The 19,487-nt window shown below is 36.8% G+C and overlaps 1 protein-coding gene across 4 annotated transcripts in view; it reads right to left on the bottom strand.

Annotated features, from left to right (window-relative positions):
• Positions 1-1,382: 1,382 nt before the first annotated feature.
• The window catches only part of ETV1 (ETS variant transcription factor 1), a 68,433-nt gene continuing 50,328 nt past the window's right edge, over positions 1,383-19,487 (bottom strand). For all 4 annotated transcript variants that reach the window (XM_084508332.1, XM_084508331.1, XM_084508333.1 and 1 more), the window contains 5 exons: positions 16,036-16,104; positions 13,589-13,657; positions 10,374-10,543; positions 6,650-6,751; positions 1,383-4,188 (listed from right to left, as the gene is read on the bottom strand). In XM_084508332.1, coding sequence (XP_084364458.1) covers positions 3,967-4,188; positions 6,650-6,751; positions 10,374-10,543; positions 13,589-13,657; positions 16,036-16,104 — 632 coding nt within the window. In that variant the 3' untranslated portion in view covers positions 1,383-3,966. The remainder of the gene's footprint in view (positions 4,189-6,649; positions 6,752-10,373; positions 10,544-13,588; positions 13,658-16,035; positions 16,105-19,487) is intronic.

The following is a 19,487-nucleotide window of genomic DNA, read 5'->3' on the forward strand; positions in this document are numbered from 1 at the left end:
CTTAGAGTGTAGGATACCACATTAATTAAGACTCCCAAAACATCTTTGAAGGAGATTATTTGGAGAAGTCCTTGGTGCTATTAATGTGAGCACTGAATAGGGTTGTTCATGATTGCTATTACCTGTAATATATAGATTGAAGCTAATGTGCTTCAGAGAAGAAAGTATAGCCATTAACAATTCGGAGATTTCATCATACCTTTTGCACACATTGATCTATTTCCTGCTATTAAAAATAAAATAAACAAAACAAAAGGCAAAAATATTTACTAGATGATATTATCCTGTGATGATGGACTTGCAGTTCAATCCAGTCAGATGTCAAGGGGCAATAAATCTCTGAATTAACCCCTGGGAATGGTCCTAGGTATCTGGGAATCCAAAGAAGGAAAGAGCCTGAGCAAAGGGTTTTTCAGAGAACACTGGAGAAAATGTTTCTATACCCCAATTTGTCCTCAATAGTACAACAGCTAACTGTGCAGTAAAGCAGACAGATTTGGTCTGAAAAGTGTATGAACTTCATGCTTTTAGAAAATACAATGTTAAGATTTGCACTGTAGTTGATGTACAGGAAAGTTACACTGGTGACCTTGGAGAGTAAAGGCTTAGGCTCTGTTCCTAAACCAAAATTTGTGCATTGCCATACAGAAAACTGTAACCTTAACTCTCTTAAATGGATTGAAGTTTGTCTGCCAAGTCCTTATCTATTTGTACCTCTTCAGTTTCTGAAGCAGCTGAACTGTCACAGTGGAGAAAAAAATGTCCAAGCACCTCAGCCATCCCTCTGCGCATGGGTCTTGCAGTGATGTCTCCTAGATGTGCTTCACAGTAGCACTACTTTGTGCTGCTCGCTACTATGGCAGTAAATGTACACAAGCAACCATGCACAATCTAACTCCAAAACAGTTGCTCCTAAAAGAGAGGTGAAGCCTGTTTTTCTTCCTTCTGCTGAGGAAGCAGCTTGAAAACAAACAAACAAAAAAAAACAACCAACCAAAAGCACCCCTCCCATTAACCCCAAACACACACAATCAAATTCAGTAGGGCATTAAAATGCTCTGTGAAAATGTGTATGTGTTTCTAGTTGGAATCAATCCTTCTCTAAATTTACAGAGTCCACCCTCCTCCCTTTTGTTAGTCAAATACAATGCTTTGACAACCTAAATACCAGCTATAATGTATAGTTATAATATACTTACAAGTGAATTGTATGTACTCCTTTTTTTTTTTTTTTTTTTTTTGGGGGGGGGGGGGGCTTACATTTCGGGGGATGCTTTCCTAGGCACTGGGAACAGACAATTGTCAACTCTTCTTCCAAAAGAAGAATCTTACTTCAGTGGCCAATCCAGTCTAAATGGTTAGGAATCCAATACACAACAATCTTGCAGAAATCAGCTGCCAGATTTATTATTCTACCTGAAAACCCCAAACAAACAAACAAACAAACCAAAAAAAAAAAAACCAACCAACCAAACGAACAAAAAAAAGTGGAATAAAAACAGATTTTAAATAAACCTCTTAGGTACATTTTAAAAAGGGTTAATCAGTTCAGTGAAAGACTTTTATATCTTCTGCTGAGAGATCATGGTAATGTTGGTCTGATTGCTTGTTTTGTTCAGTGAGTCACTACCGTATACAGATATATATATATATTTCTTCTTAAATATTACACATTTGATGCTTTTTTTTTTTTTTTTTTTCCTTTTTTTGTCCAACCCCTTTCCCATACCCACATCCTGCCACAGGCAGGAGGCGCTCAATGATGACATTAAAAAAACAAAATCAATCCAAGGACTTTTCATCAAAGCATGTTTCATTTGAACCTTATTTCAATGGAAACTACGTTTGTTGTTTTTGTTTTAAACAATCTTATTTAACCTTTTCCCTTTCCTCCTTGGTAATTATGCAGTTTGAGATTTGTGATTCTGGGTTGATCACTGCAAATTTAAGTGCCATTGAGACTTACAGATAACAGAATTAGGTGGTGTATTAAGGCATACACACACTCCCATAAAATATGTTGTCTTATGTATCTGAGTAAATTAAATACCTGCCCAAATGTTTTTTATGCACCCGTGATTTCTAGTGATCACTACTTCTGTACTTTTGATTAATTGCATGTTAAAATATTCATAGCTTAACTCATGTCTTAATTGACACAGGATGGAAAATTAACCCACCACCTAGGATTGTCTTTGAAATCCATCCATTGTGATGAAAATTATTCTTGTTTTATGGTTATGCATTCATTTTCCTCCCACTTCTCATGAATATAGGAAAATGAGGCAATCCATATAACACTTATTTAAATTTCACTGGGCAAAGAAAGAAATCCACATCTTACCCTCTCTAACTCCCTTCAAACTAGTAAATATTATATTTCAGAAAAGGTGCTCATACATATTTAAAACTTTTGCTTTTTTGCTTTCTTTTTTTTTCATTTTACGTACAGAATATTGCGTTTGGCTTGTATTCAGATTACCCCTCTCAAAAAAAGAAAAAAAAACAATGGGGGAAAAAAAAGAACTCAAAATTTAAATTGTCTTCCGAGCATATCAGATCACATTTACATTTAGTGTCCAAAACAAGTTGATTGGTAACATCAGTGCCAGCACTACAACGTCATACAGCGACTTCATGGTATTCTTTGACAGTTCGTCTCTTTTCCACCGAAAATTACAAAAGGCTCTGCAGAGCTTTCCTCAGCAAGCTGAAGCTTACTAGTCATTTGTGGATGCGCATAAAAGCTGCTTATAGCACAGCTATGGCGTAAGCTATTTTCTAAGCAATAAATGGTTCAAGTCATCTATTTTGTCCTGAAATGCTACCTGTAGTTACAGCATTGCTTATAAATGGTCATAGTAAATTCAGCATCAAAGAGAATATTACAGAAAAAGACAGCAGCAGAAGCATTAGCATTATCTAGTATTTATATATGTTATCAACATAACACAGCAGTAAAAGGTTTAAATGCATATTAATGGGTACCGTGTCTAAAAATTACTAAAGTACCTATTTAGTGTATTGGATATTTTTCTCAAGGAGTGCTTGCTGTGTCTAAACAGCATAATTAGATATGTGACTTAGTACAGTTAATTCCTATTGATTAAATAACTTATTTATGTACCAAAGGAAATGGAAGGATACAAAATGTTTTCTCCCTCCTGATCATAATCCTGTATTTAATGCTGACATGATCATCAGAAAGCCTACCACATGTAATTATTACCCTCAAATGGATCTTGAAAGGTCTAAACCATAGCATGGGCCATATATGAATAGCAATGTGGCACCAGTTACAGCATGCAGCTTGTGGTCTGCAGTCATGGATTTTGTTATTTAGTCACTGTACTTACAGCCAATCTGCCATTAAATTGGATTTTTTGAAGCCCTACCAAAAACAAAAACAAACAAAAAAACCTCTCAAGATGCTTGTTTTTAGAGGCAAGGTGCAAGGTCTGCCACTTCAAGTTTCTAAATTAAATGCTATGGTATATGCTTTGCTTCTCTTTTATAACTGTAGAAAGGCAATTAAGAATGGCAAGAAACAAATGCCCGAGGCATGCTGTGCTGATATCATCAGCAAGTGGTTATTTTGCACAATGAGAATTAACTGTACTACGGATACCCAGAGAAAATGTACAGTATCTTATGCTGATATGAAACAAAACAGACATGATATAGCTTTTTTTGTACTTAAAACCTGTATGTTCCCTTCCCAAACTTAAGTAAAAAGCAAACCCACCCTTTTCCTCCTGTTACACAGAATAACGTTTAAGTTCCAACCCTCCCCTTTCAAATAAAGTGCGCTGTCCATGGCAGACCATAGGAGTAATGCAACAGGAAAAGCCCCTTTTAGTGTACTATTTAAAAAACAAACTGAAGTCGTTTCAGCTTTCCTCTGGGTCTTGTGAAAGAGGAGAAGCCTAAAGGAGGGGGAAAATATCCCCTTCACTGTCACTGTTGTTAATAGACGTAGCCTTCATTATAGGGGTGGGTGTTGCAGCAGCCACCGTCCTGCACATAGACCATGCTCTCATCAAAGTGGGACAGAGGCACAGTGTCCTCCTCATTGATGTGGCGCTCCATGTCAGTCTTCAGTAAGGGGCGCTGGTTGTCTGGAAAGGCCATGGAGAAAAGCGCTTCAGGGTCGCAAACGAACTTGTAGACATATCTTTCTCCAGCAACCTTAGGATAACAGAAGTAAGAAAAAAAGTGCAGTGTAAGGCTTTGTGGTTTTGCAACTCCAAGTTCAACAGACCTCTTGAAGAATACACCCTTTCACTTAATAATGAGACAGAAGAATGGGTAAGGCAATGACCTAGCAAAACCAGGGATCTGCAGAAGCAGTCTGTGCAGATTTGTCTTGATTTTGAGACATATGATATCCTGTTGGAAGATGAACTAGCTCTTCTACTTTCAAACTTTGTTTGCGGTTGTTTCCTATACTTAACCACAAATGGAACTGTTCATATTGGAAAATGTAAACAAATTGTCACTACAGTGGCAAAATAAAATGACTAAGTCCAACACACTGTGAAGTGGAAAAAAGAATCACATTGCATGATAGAGATCTGAGTTTCACTTTATGTAAATTGATTCATACTTAAGTATAAAAGCACTTAGTTATAGTGTATGCTGATTGTACAGGGACAGCGTAAGCAAATACGTAGGCTAATATGTACTTAGCAATTGCTCATGCAAAGCCTGTGACATTTGGATTTGCTTATGGAGGGACAATTATCCAACAATCCTAAAGTTTTCCTTTATTCAGAAATACCATTAAATGGATGTGCTTCATCTAAAAACAAAACAGAAAGCTGGTCAATCATGTCTTCTCAATCACACTAAGGAATTATGGCAAAAAAACACGTTGCATGCTCATCTTTTATTAAAATTATTTGAAAATAAAGATCATACTGTCTAATTCCTGCAACTAGAGCTAGTATGGGATTGAAAGCGAATGAAGGTGGCAAAAGTGCTGCAAACTTAACTTTGTTCTTAAAGGTGTAAGATAGTCTGAAGTACCTCCTTAAAGTTTCAGCTTATCTATTTACAAATAATGTTATGTCTTGGTAGGGCCTTGGTATATCTGTAATAGATTTTTTTCATCAAATTAATGTCAACAGGTTTGACAGACTGAAGTCTGCATTTGGAAGCTGGACATTTGCATAGCTTATTACCATTGCCTAACTTTAAACAAAAGGGGAAAATTGTGCATACAATTTTTTAAGTAAAGAAGCCTACTGCAAATCTATAATCTCCATTAGTTTTTTAGCATATAGTAAGTGGTCAGCTAAGATGATCCCAGCGGAAAATTCAAACATTGCTCTGCCAGAAAAATAAGTATTCAAATTAGCTTTTGAAATGTGTTTTAAATACACTCATGTAGATTAAAAATAAAATAAAAAAAGGAAAAAAAAAGTAGCAAAGAGTTAGCAAGCTAGCTGTCAGAAGAACTTTCCATATTAAATGTATATGTACATATTATATTCCTGTTCCCACCTATTCAACTAGTTTCCCTCTGTTTGCCACTTATTCTTGCCTCCGTGCTGCCTTTGAGCTGTGGCCATGCGTGCCTCTGGCTGAAGCACTGCCGAGTAAAACCAAGCATTTTTGCTTCTCCCCAATTGGACCTTTTTTTCAGTCCACTTTACAAAGACTAAGGGGATAAGACACAGAAGGGGATAAGGCACTGGCCATAAGCCAGTACTAGCCTGGGCTGACCAAGCAGACACCCAGAGAGTGAAACAGGCAAGCACTACAATGATCCCATAGTCATAGCTACAGAATCTGGAGCAGGCAACTCCAAACCCAGACTTCACAAACCCTACAGGAAAAGTTACCCAGCAAATTGAGCGGAGGACATTGTTTTTATTCATGGAATTGGCAAATGGCACGTTTAAACATGTTAGTCAACACAGATAACAAAACTAATGTGCCAGGCTATGGAACAAGTTATATAATACAATGTGTTTCTTATGATCTTTGATCATATCTACAAACTTCATTGATGCAGAAGGTTTCTCCCAGTGACTTTTCAGTCTAGACTATAGCATTACATAGCAAGATTTAAAAACATACATGTAAACAGCAAGCCACAGGAAGAGGTTGAATACAGTCAGCAAGACAAGACTGATATACATAAATTATTGTTAAATACTTCCCATAATTCAGCCTATTATAAAATATTAAATTCCACTTAAAAAATAGTATTATTACAACATCATCAATAAAATATTAAAGTATTTGGTATTTTAATAGGTATAATTTTTCTCCCTTATCTTGCAGTTACCAAAGTAGCCAAGCACTGGGCAGATAATTTAGATCTGCAAAATATTATTCATAGTGTATGCTGCTGTTTGCTTTTACCAGGTGCCAGGAAGCTCTTTTGGATATTTTTGAATGTTACCTCTTTTCCTGTAATCATGATGTGCATTGTGTGAACTGAAACCACAGACACTTTTTACATTGAAAAAAATATCTTGATGCATATACCTGGTAGGTGAAAAATATAGCTTATTGTTTGTCTAAATAGATGAAAAACCTATCTAAGCAATGCAGTTAAAAGTACTCTTTGTAAACTGACTTAACATGCAGATTAGCATGCAATATTCCAGTGAAATTTAATACAGAATTAGATGCTCACCTTTTGCATGATTCCTTTTTCATAATAATAGCGAAGTGATCGGCTAAGTTTATCATAGTTCATAGCTGGCCTATTTTTCTGAATCCCCCAGCGACGTGCCACCTGCCACATAAATGGATTAGCATTGATTTGTTAAATGCATTTAGCAAGCAGATCTTATCATCAGATATTTTATTTGGGGACGGAGCGGGGGAACCCTGCAGGTAAAATGCATAAATAAAAGCGAAAATGTTGCCATGACCTGAATTTCCCATGTACTAACATGATTCTTAATTGGACTCACCACTCATCTGTTAAACTTGAAACAGACTTACTCATTAGCAAACGTGACTGTTTTTTTGCTTTTGTTTTGTTTTTTGGGGGGGGGAGGGGGGAGGGAGGATTATTTTGCCTTTTTAAAGAAAGCAATGAAAAATTCAAGTCATATAAAGAAATTATAGACAAAAAATATTCATCAAGCTTCATCAGAAAACTTTCAGAAAAGATGAAAACTTCTCTTAGTTTGAAAATATGTATAATTGTTCTTGAGTTTTCCTTCCTGTCTTAACACTACCAAATTCTATTAAACACACATACATATAGGCTTAGTTCATGAACTAATACAGACCGTAACTTGGAACGATGGCAATGCTACAAGATAGGAGTCAAAACTGAGTCCTAAGTACAATTTCAGCAAAGAAAATAAATTATCAGAAGAGGAAGGCTAATCACCTGGAGGAACTATATGGCAGTACGAAGAACAGGATAGAAACTACATGATTGTGGTTGTATTTCTCTTTAAAATTAATATTAAAGGAAGCCACAATTAACTTGTGAAGCCATTTCAGAGAACAATATGCCTTCTGCTCCTATGATTTCTACTTGCCTCTATGCTTCCTGTTTTATTGTCAAAGGTAGTTCTGGAGAAAGAGTGTTTTTGTTTAAAGAGCTTAACTGCTTATTCCCCACCCAAAATTACAATCGGCTGTTTGTGACATTTTATTTACTGGCTGTACAAATGACTATCATGTCACTTGAGGGGAGAAAAAAAAAAGATTATGACGAAAAATAAGAGTCGATGAGCTCTTTAGAGCAAATTTTATAAAAATGTTTGTGAGGTGCATATGCACACAGCTCTGGGAAAGGGAGAGAGAAGCCAAGCAGCTTCTCAGCAGACAGCTCTACAAAACTTTCCCACAGGTGTCTGGAGTCATTTGATGCAAACCATAGATGACATGCAGCATTGAGAATTGAAGGGGACTAAATAGCAACAGCAAAAGCCATGACTTTGATCTCCATCTGGACAATAATTTTTAAAATTTCTTTTTATATAATTATTTCCTTTCAATGGTACAGCTTCTCAGGCTTATGTAAATTATCATGGCTCTGCTAACTTTAGCTATGTTACAGCTGTATCAAAACATACCTCCAAATCATGTCAATTTATTCCAGCTGTAGATTTGGCCTAGATATGTAACCTTGATTCGCCTATTCATCTTTGCAACACATGCCTACATCTCTCTTTCTTTACTCCTGCCAAGTTTTATTCCTGCATTAAACAAAGTCCTAAAAATCACTACTGTATCAGGTTTGCATAATAAGTAAGTACACAGCAAAGTTTTCTATAACAAAATAATCATTGAGAATATGCTATATTGTGTGGTATCTTGACTAAATGAATAGGCAACCAAGTCCAGAATTAGTCTTGGTAAGAAAATCTTCTTGTCCCTCAACTACAACATATATCAAATCTTGCTCTGGGGAAGAGATTCAGGGTTCAAGGCTTCCACCCCACTTTTCTGTTGAAGGTTACTGTGCCGGTGATAAGGCAATGGAAGTGGACCTATGCCAATTCTTAACCTCCACAGTTCACAGTCACGTGCTTTGTGAACGAACTATGGTGCCTGAGAAGCTGATACATACTTGTTTTTGTTATCACCCTTCCTACATAAACCTCCAGAAAGGGATGGCATAGAAAGGTCATGCCACTAACATCCTCACTTACACAGCTGAACCAACAAGGTCTTTGACTTGCCTTCGATTCACACTTGGCAACCAACAGAAGTGTGCAACTTCCCACAGGCTATTCTTATTCTAATCGACAGCTTTTGTCAGATCCATGACATTCACATGAAAACAACTTAGTCTTCTTTGCATTCACAGAGAGCACGGAGGAGCAAGCAAGTTTCAAGTTGTCTGCCTCCTCCAGATCTTAGATGTAGCGCTGCTCAAAACCACAAAGCAACTGCTGTGCAGTCAGACAAGCAGATGATCTGGCTAACTTAAATGTGAGTATCTAATTCTTCACGGAATTCTGCAATATGTAACTCTTGGGGCTTTATTTTGTTATTTTCCTTTCTTTAACTAATTAAATCTATAAAGTTTTTGCAACATATGCTGGGAAGCATTGTTCAATAAATCTCTTTGATCTTGAAAAATACTGGACATACCTTAAAGACAGGACAAAACTTAGAATTTAAATAAAAATGCCAATATTGGCCAGAGGAAAGAATCAGATGTTCTGTGATCAAATCCTCAAATGCACACTGCCAGGATCTGCATGGTGACTATCACTAGCATGGGGGATGTTCGGTCAGAGCAGAGCCGGCACATGGGTCCCTGCAGCAGCCTGCCCCTCAGCCAGACCATGTCAGGAAGAAAAGGAACATCAGTACCATCTCCATCCTCAGCTACCCTTAGGGCTGTTGGCACGTCATGTAACTTAAATGCAAGAAAGCTTTCATATCACTTATGGCAGCAGATGGATGGCAGAAATAGCTGGTGGAACACAGAAGCTGCCTTACACCCCCGAAGCTTCTGACTCAGAGAAGATTCTGAATGAAAATTTACTGTGGTCTCCTCTAATACTCAAACCCTTCCAAGGGGCAAACAAGTAAACCAGAATGATACTGCTTTTTGACAACATTCATCAAATCATCCACATCAGCATTATAATAAAATTCACACACACCAGATTTTCTAACAGTTTCCACTGCTGTTTAGAACACAGCATAGATTATTTAATGTTAGCTAGTCAAAATAGTTTATGTAATAAAATGTTCAATTTATTCCTGTTTATCACACAAGTGAACTAAGTCATGGTTCAGCAAATGTTCATGAATACAAGTAATTTTATCTACCCCATGAGTCCTTCATGGTTCAGGGAAGCTGTGCATGTGCAAGAGTGTTTGCAATACTAGGACCTAAACATGCACTCAGCAATCTAATGATACAGTTAAGCAAGAAGGTTCTAAATAAGACTCTAAAGAGAGAGCTTTTATTTATAATTTCAATGGGATTTTACTGCATAGCATTCTTAAACTCCTTTGTCAGCTGTTTCAGATGGGGTCTTTCATTCTACAGCTAGAGTTCCAACTGCCCACACCTTTACACTAAAGAATATTTGGCACTATTCAAGACTATCCAGGGACAAGTTTTCAAAGTAATTTGGAATGATTCTTCCTGGAAAATGGTTCTGTAAAATCTGGGCCCCACAATTAGTGCTGAGTATTATGAAATTCTGGTACTTGCAATATTATCATTATTATTTCATGTGAGTAGGAAATCAAGTCTATGCTCAAGCATGCATGTGTCCCAACACTTCCCCTACCAGTTCTCTCCATTAGCTTTCTGAAGTGTTGTGAAATTAAATATTGAAGGAAAACACAGCCTAGCTCTGAAGAAGCACTCTTAAATTTGCAGGATGGAGCAGTGGACATTGAGACTTGCTGTTTATCTATCTCACCTCCTCAGGCTCGATCAGCTTGAATTCCATGCCTCGACCAGTCCATGCTATGAAGTGAGAGTTTGATGGGTCATCAAGAAGTGCTACCAAGAACTGCCACAGCTGAAGTGAGCCTCGCCGTTGATACGTGGGTCCCTCACGGTACATTCCTGGCTCCTGTTTGACGTCACCTGCACAGAGTAAGAGTGTTAGCTGACCAACGCACAAAAAGCATCGTCACTCAGTTTGTGTAATAAGCTGGCAAAGCAATCATTAGGGTTAATAAAATTAAAGAATTCTTACTACCCAGCTGTCTATAAATGCAAAAGTCCCCCTCCTGCTATTAATTGTAAACACTCTTACAGTAACATATTCGTATACTAACAAGTACCTAAATTCAGTCACACTTTATGGAAGTCTCCCTAAGCCTACCCCCATTCACTTCTGATACACGCAAATCTTGCTTACAAACCATTTTGTAATATCCTTTATTTGAAAGAGCATGAACTATTTTTGTAAGCAACTCTGATGTCTGAAGAACTGCGTTTGTGTACTGTACTTCGAACAAGCCCCTGTTTGGAAATGTAATGTATGCTTCATAAAGCTGCAAAGCCCCATTGAGTGAAACTTCTTTTGCATGCAAATTCTCTAGAGGAAAATTTGACAAAGTATTTGACTTGGATTTAAACAGCATGTGCTTTACGTATAGGTATGCAAATCCTGCAGATATGCGAGTTCCTCTGTGGTATATTGGACTTGCATATAAGCACACATTACTTTTACTTGTATCTACATATTAGATTAGTATTCCCCCTGAAAAGCAGTAATGTTTTCTAAAATTTCAAATCCAGAGGAAGCTATTAAAAACCAACAATAATATTCTGTTGTTCCACAAATTGCCAATGAAAAACTGTCCTGCTTCATCCATACCGTGTCTCTGTTGTCTTTAAATCATATTCATACTAAACAACTCAGACAAACAGAAACAGATGAAAGGTCTGATGTTGAAGCAGAGATTTATTTATTTTTTTCTTTGAATAATGACAGCAATCCTTGATAAACTGGTAAAACTCCTCATTTTGAGTACCAGAACTGCAATCCTTGCCAATAAGCAGAATGACCTGTTTAATACAGAAAGCCAGGATGTTACATCCAACCACAGCATTAGGATGCTCTGATGGCCATTACAGAACAGCTCCAAGTAGTGAAAGTAAGAATAATAGTATTAAAAATGGAGCATTTCCTTTTGTAATCAGGAAAGAAAATTGAGTCAATAGCTGTGGAAAACAAATAAATCAGCACAAGGCTTTTGGGTTTATGTGAGGTTCAAGTTCCAGTCCTGAAAGGCCTTCTTTCTCAAGGACAGGATTTTTCTTTTAATGATAGCTGAGCAATGTGCAAATAGCAAGTACAGTATTACAGAGGATCAGATTCTTCGCCTATTTCCATCTTTGATTCCGAATGAAGCAGCTGAGAATCTACTTCTGAAACAACAAAGCTACTCCTAGGATTATCCCATTTTAGCTTTACTGGCCAAAACATAATGACACATCTGCTATTTTTTCCTCAAAAGTCATCATGCTACAAGTATAAACACACATTTGTATCATGACATCAGTCTTCTAGAGTACAAGGTATTATCTCAATGGTCACTCACAGCAGCTAGTAGCAGACTGCCTGCTTTGCAAGAACACAAATATTTCCAAACTTTTTTTTTTTTTTTAACTTTATTTGTATTTCTTTCCCATTTTCATTCCCTTCCCTGGACAAAACCCAAATAAACAAAAACGCTTTTCAAGAATGGCATGAACAAGTACTCATCTCGAATATTTTTATATTCTTGTAGAACAGGGTCTGATCCCACGCTGATAAATATAAAAATGATTTTGCCACTGATACTGAAAACGTATGAGGCCCACAATGTTTTTTGGGAGGGGGAACCTGACACAGTGCACTTGGGAAAAACAAACAAACCACCATCATCACCAAAAAAATAAAATAAAATAAAATAAAATAAAATAAAATAAAATAAAATAAAATAAAATAAAATAAAATAAAATAAAAATTCCAAAGCCAACATATAAAGTAGATCGTTCAATAAATTACCCTTTCAGTGAATATGTAAATCCTGTGACAATGCAATACTGGACTAAGCAATATTTAGAGTTAGGTGAAAGCTAGTATTATTTAAAATCCTCTATTTATTTCTTACTATTCCTTACCAACCCTGAAATGCTCATGACACCTCAGTTTGAGAAACATACAATTCTTCAGGTTAATTTCATTTTAGAGTCTCCCATTCTTCAGTAAACACAACAAATGCTGCTATACACACAATAGTTTTGCAATCCATCTAAGTGATTCTCAGGGGAAAACAAACAAAAAAAAATAAAGCAGGAGGGGAAAAAAAAATAGCACCATAAATTCTCCAGCTTTCCTTTAGCTATCAGAAGGTATATAATCCTTCCTGCTTAAAAATAAATAAAGCTGGACATACATACACTAACTTAAGAAGCCACTCCAGCAAATTTAAGTAATTGATCTCCAAATTACTTCCCAAAGTTGCAGACTAACAGAGTCACCGGCAAAAAATACTGAGTCCATCTACTTTGTCTGTAATGAAATAAATCTGAAATCAACTGAGTTACACCAGGAAACTGATTTTACATCAGAGTAACTGAGGATAATTCAGGCCATTTATTTTACTTGACCCCAGAACCCTACTGAAAAATAAACCACTAGCACAATGCCTAATGTAGCACAAACACACCAACACAGAAATGTCCTACAGACTCACTCCCCCCTATTCATATCTTCACAGACAATGGGACAAGAGGCTTACTCCTCACTAAAAACAAAGCTGCTGCCGTCTCCTCTGTTTTGTTAATTATAAGAGAAGCTTTCATTAAATCTCTAACAACAAGCAGTATGTGATCATCAGTGCAATGGAAATCCTCCTATTCCTTCTCTTCCAGTACAGGAACTGAGCTCCTGTGCCCCAACATTGGATATAGAACCCTTCACTGGCAAAAGTCAAACGACATCCTATTGTAAAGGAGACTTTGGTTTCAAGAGACAAAGGTCAGCTTTGGTTGGGCGCTCTGCAAATGGTGTGTTAAGGAATCCTAAATTGGAACGTTACTGACCTTTTTTGATCACCAACAGAGAAAAGTCCCTCATCTCTTTCTTTTTTATCTTGCCACACATGAAAAGAGCAAGAGATGTGTCATACATACCATCAAATTTCTCTGGAACAACGCAAGTGTCATCATAAAACTGCCTAGGTCCCTTTTCATACATACAACCTGTAAGTTAAAGAGGTGTTTATTTAAAAGATGCATGGAGAAAGACGAGATCATAGGCTTAATGCCAGAGGGAACAGTAAGTCATACAGGAATTAGATTTATATCCCACATCCTTTACACACCACCCAATCACAACATTTTGGCCTCAGTATAGGGGTGTTTAATTAATGCGTGCATTCCCAAAAGACTGCTAATCGCCACCTGCAAAAATGAAAAAGTACTCGTTTTTCTTTACGCTTTATTCCAAAATGTTTGCTTCATTTCCTATTTGAATTAGCATGGCTTCACATTTTAACCATTGGTTCCTGTGTGTCTTCTGCTTGCTAGACTGAAGAAGTTCTACTCTGTATTTTCTCCCCATACCTAAGTCACTCAGTGGATGTTTCTTTCAATTAAGATCATTTGAAAATTAATTTTTTTCATTAAAAGACACTCCCTGCAACCTTGCACTCTTTTTAGGACCCTCTTCTGTGCACACTCCTATTTTGCAGTATTATTTTGACGTTTTTGTTAACCAGAACTGTATTGGATGCCAGTATCAGCCTTGCTAATGCAACTTGGAGAGACAAAACAAGTCCTCCTCTCCTGCCTCCCTCCGGCTCTCCGTTTGACTGTACAAATATTGTAGAAGGGCTTTTTGCCATATGGCTGCAATGTTTGGTTGGGCTGATTTCCCATTGCGAAGCTGAGGAGGAGGAGGCCCATCTCAACATCATTTTTTCCAATATACTGTTTCCCAATTCCATAGGCCCGGTCTGCATTCAGTGTATTGAAAAAACATTTTCTTTAACATGCCCAGATTACCATACAATCAAAACTGCTTTGTGTGACTGCCCTGTCCTGCCTGTTATTTACCACTGTGCCACACAGTTATCAATTAACATTTTTCTGTATCTTTACTGAAAATGTTGAATAGCACTGATATCAATTCCCACAGAACTATACAGAACTCTAATAGAAACAAATCCATTCTGTGATGATTGTCCAGTGACAGCTACTTTTAGATCTGTCAGTAAGCCAGGTCTTAATGTATTTAATGTGTACCTTATTGATACTGCTTAGTGCTAACTTCTTAATCACAATGTAATACAGTCGCAAATTGAATGCCATATAAATGGCCAACTACATGATACAAGAGACAAGTATCTTTATCAATCAAACTTTTAATCTCAACAAAGAATGAAATCAGATTTCTTTGACATGACCTTTATTCCATAAAATCATGTTGACTGATTTCCAAATACAGAAAACAAATATTGACCCAAACATGGCTGCTTTTCCTACGTCATTCATAACAAATTTACCACCTCCAAGAGCTTACGAGTACATAACATGGCTAAGTCTGTTTCTCCCCTATCTATGCCACGATTAAAACTCAAATCTGTTAACCCTCGCCCTGTAGTTTGTGGATTTTTCACTGATGTCTTTCACCTCTCTTATCAAGCTTATATACATAATAGAATTTCATATACCAAGGCTGTTACAAATTTCTACCTGCTTTTTCATCCTCCTTGTAATACACTAAATTTCATTTCTATTTTTCTGCCTTTATTCCACTCCAGAAGCACATGGGCTTTTACTTAGCTTTGTTATCTTTCCAGTTGTGTCTTTTACTAACGAATGAAGCCTTACTACAGGACTTTCACTCATACATCTGTTTGAATTCCCATCTATCTCAGAAACAATTTTCCTCAGGTTTGTGAAATTCGCCCCTTGGAGGAAAAACAAACAAACCCTAAAAAACAAAAAAATCACATATTGACAAAAAGGATGCATTAAAGCAGGAGAGTGAATGGCATAAGCTATGTTTCAGTGGCCATTTTTGCTTAGTTCTGCTGGCCTTTTTAATATGTATAAAGTGCTATCACTTACAATTATTAATTTTGACAATGATCTTAGCTCTTCCTTACTGAAGTCCTTAACAGCTTTTGCATATATTAAATGGTCTAAAAAGCACCAAAACATTGAAAAAACAAAAAGACAAAAACTGAAAACTTTTTGAAGTGTAAAATGGATTACTTAACTGTTAACCAAGCCTGTCACACTAGTAGCCTGGAAAATATCATTTAAATAGAATGGGTTATATGGACAAATTTGTTAGCATCACTTCCATTCAACAGCTGGAGGCACTGAAAAGTAGAATGAATAAATTCATAACAAAGTTGCTTCTATCCTAACCAACCTGTGTCACTAGAAGAAACTACAAAAGACCAGCTCAGCAGAAACTCTAGACTGGGAAGGGAAAGAAAGATGACAGTGTCTTCCCAGCAGCAGGATCAAACCAGTGAAACCCAAATCTCTCCAGGCTTTAACCACCGTCCCCCCCCCCCCATTTCTCTCATAATCTCATAATAAGTGATACATAATAGAAAACTTAACTTCTGTTCTGTTTGGGTGAGTCAGGAAGCCTTCTTGCCTCATGTAAATGGAATGGCAGCTAGGCACTTCTAAAAAGAGAAGACAACACTAGTCAAAAGACTGTCTGGAATTGAAATGTTCAGGTTATCAATGACAAGAGCTGCAGGCAGAAGAACACTAAGAAGGATGCAAGTTACAGCAAGGGGGAAGGAACCTGACAACCCCCAGTAAGCATTTCAGAGCAGCATGCACAAGGCATGGCAAAAGAGAAAACCATAAAGATCACAGAACCCACACAACATTGGTACTTGAACTCATACCCTTATTGCAATCAACCTTGCTAAAAGTTGATTCCCACAACATATTTGAGATCATTCACAGACCAAAAAATCCACACAAACAGTATGAATATTTTAAACTCTGTGCTCGTATATCTGTCTTTGTAACTAATTCAACACACCGTTTTTAATCAATTACACAGTAAAGCCTGCCAATCACAGTAGGCACTTATAAACTCTACAAATACAGTATCATTAATACAAGGAATGTCAGGATGAATCTACAGTAGATTATTGGTTTTTAGACTCTGCTTAAGGTCTTGAAACTTTAAAGAAATTTTCTGCAAATGCTAAGCATTTAAACTAGGAATTCAGCTGCACCAATTCACCCTCTGCTTGTGTACCCTTAACCAAAAAAGAAACCCCTTAAAAGTAAAAAATAAATAAATATTGTGCACATTTTAAATAATACACAAATCTATTTGCAGTTCTTCACGTCTACTCAAATATGCAAGAAGAATGAGGAAACAAGCAAACAAACAAACAAACCAGAACTAATTAAAATGGTATTCTTTAAATGTTTTTGTTTGTTTGTTTGTTTGTTTTTCCTCCTGTCTTACACTGTCTCCAATAGTGACATGTTGTGCACAGGGAATTGCAAACACCATATACATTTGCCCTTCTAGACTATGTTTAAACCGCTTCTTGAATATTGAAAGTCTTGCTTAACACCATCTATTCAATCTTGGGATAAACTCCTACCCCAAACTACAATCTGACACCAGTAAGTTGTAACTCTTTAAGAGATGCAAACAGAAGTGAAAAGAGCAGCCATTATTTTTCCAATGCTGCCTACCTACTCTTTCAGAATGTGATTCCAAATTTTGTTGTTCACTGACTACTGATGAGTATCAAAGATTTGGCTGGCTAAGAAAATGAGGTTTGACACCGACTTCACAAAACAAGTGAAACACAGAACAGGAATAAGTTTCCTCTATCAGTCCGCAATCTCTCCTGCACATCTATGCCAAACTCTTTATTACCTCCTCTCTTGATTACATGCTCAGTGCCTGCCTGCTCAGGCCTTGAGGATCTCTAATGTCTCAGACAACTATTCTGAGCAGACACAGGACTCGGTGACTCAGTGATCACACAAGTCAAGTATAGCTCTGTAGAGTAGAAGTCAAGGCTACAAGTAGTGGTTCACCTGCAAAGAATCACTCATCTTACCAAGTAGATTGAATTTTAAGGAGAATGGAAAAATCTACGTTAAAAAAAAAAAAAAAAAAAAAAAAAAAAAAAAAAGAAAGTTGCAGAACTGAAACAGATGCTATTTTCTATTTTAGGTAAAAATTCACTAGTATTGGCAGCAAAACCCTTTTTGACTCATGAACTCCACTCTTGCAAAATGATACAGCAGAGTATACAGAATAAAGAATTATGTATGAATCCAAGAAGCTGTGTTTTTAGCCAATTTGGGGTTTCATCTCGTATGCTCCTAAAATCAATTATAATTAACATCTGGAGTCTTTTTAAGACAAGCATTGTTTGTACCAACATTACTTAATCTTTTGGTTAGTTTGTGCTTAAACAGTCCACAGAGGGCTGAAAAATACAGCAGACAAGAGTTTATTTCTCGTAAAGTAACTAGAGTCTTGTTATCCTAAAGTGCTATCAGTTAATTTATGACTATCAGAGTGGGTCAGACTCTAATCAAATTGTAGAAACATTTCCAAAGTGATTATTCAATCAAATGACTAACATGGTTAATTAGGAGCCATAAACATTGCTCTGAAGTTCATCAAAGTAATGACTTGCCCAGAAAAATTACTGCTAATTAAATTGCCTGCTGCTTTCATTTCTACCTTATCTAATAAAAAGTCCAACCAATGAAATTTAGCATTGCAGTTTTAAATTGTACTAAATGCTTGACTAAGACCCAGAAGTATTTTTACTAGCTAAGCGGAGCTACTTCAAAAGAAAACATTTTAGTGCAGAAATTACAGAGCAATTATATGTTTTCTTCTCCTTAAAGTATTGTTTTAAGACAACAAATAAGACAGAATTAGGCATAAAATACCACCAGGGCAGGGTCCAAGTATTTGAGGTGACTGATTCTACCACCTTTTAGTAATTTTTAGTCTTTGAAGAAAAACGCGCCTGGCTTTAGGACTCACGATAAGCTTATTTCAGATTCTTAATGAAGTAGTTCACATTGTGAAGTTACATCATCTCAAGAACAGCAGAGTCCAGGTTTTTTTTTTGTTTGTTTGTTTGTTTTTTTTTAAAAAAAAGCAACTAAAAATATGGAGACAAAAAAAAATATTTTTATTGTTAATTCGGAATACCTAGACATCATCCTTCATTGCTCCTCTTGCTAACAGCAACATAGCAGTCATCTTAAAACAGTGAATGTGGTCTTATATCATGTAGCTCTGGAACTATTTTTCCACAATAGGTGTTACTTTAAAATTACATGTAATCTATATAATAAATACCTTCTTATCTACGAATGTTACAGAGAATCCACTAGAAATATGCTCTGCTGTGTTTTAAAATATATCAAAGCAGAAAAAGGCCAAATAGACTTCCCCAGAAAAACCTGCTGCCAAATTCAGCAAGCACAGGTTCTAGGTTTCATTATCAAATAAAGCACTTGAGTAGTCTCTTAGTAAGGAAGCATTTTGTATTAATTAATATAGTGGAATTTAAAGGGTTAGGCTGTCTCAGCCCTGTCTAACTCAAGGTGGGTAGGGAATCATTAAATCCTTTCCCATTTTTTATGCAGAGGTAAGGACCAGGTTTCAGACCCACAATCACAGCCTGCACAAAAACAATTTCCACCACGTCTCTCTTGCTGGGGAAGACACAGGGAAAAGTAAGCTTCTTCAAGAAACCGAATGAAGTGACTTTCTCCTCTTGAATGCAGCAGATATTGGGAACCCTCATCAGGATTTCTTCTTTGGCTGCTCCTGTGACTCTGACACTATGCAGCGTTCCTCACTCTGTCTCACAAACTGTCACGTTATGCTCTGACTCTGAATTACTTTTCAGTTCACTCTATCATCAGCATCTTAAGATGTGGAGGCCCAGGGCAGGACCCACATGGATGTAAGAGTGCAAAGTGTGACAGGTGTACATGCACTACACATGTGCATGTGCAGAGAGGCAGAGGCCAAGGCTCAGCAGGTGCA

Source organism: Aythya ferina (assembly GCF_964211825.1).
Source record: "Aythya ferina genome assembly, chromosome: 2".
In the NCBI taxonomy this organism is placed as follows: domain Eukaryota; kingdom Metazoa; phylum Chordata; class Aves; order Anseriformes; family Anatidae; genus Aythya; species Aythya ferina.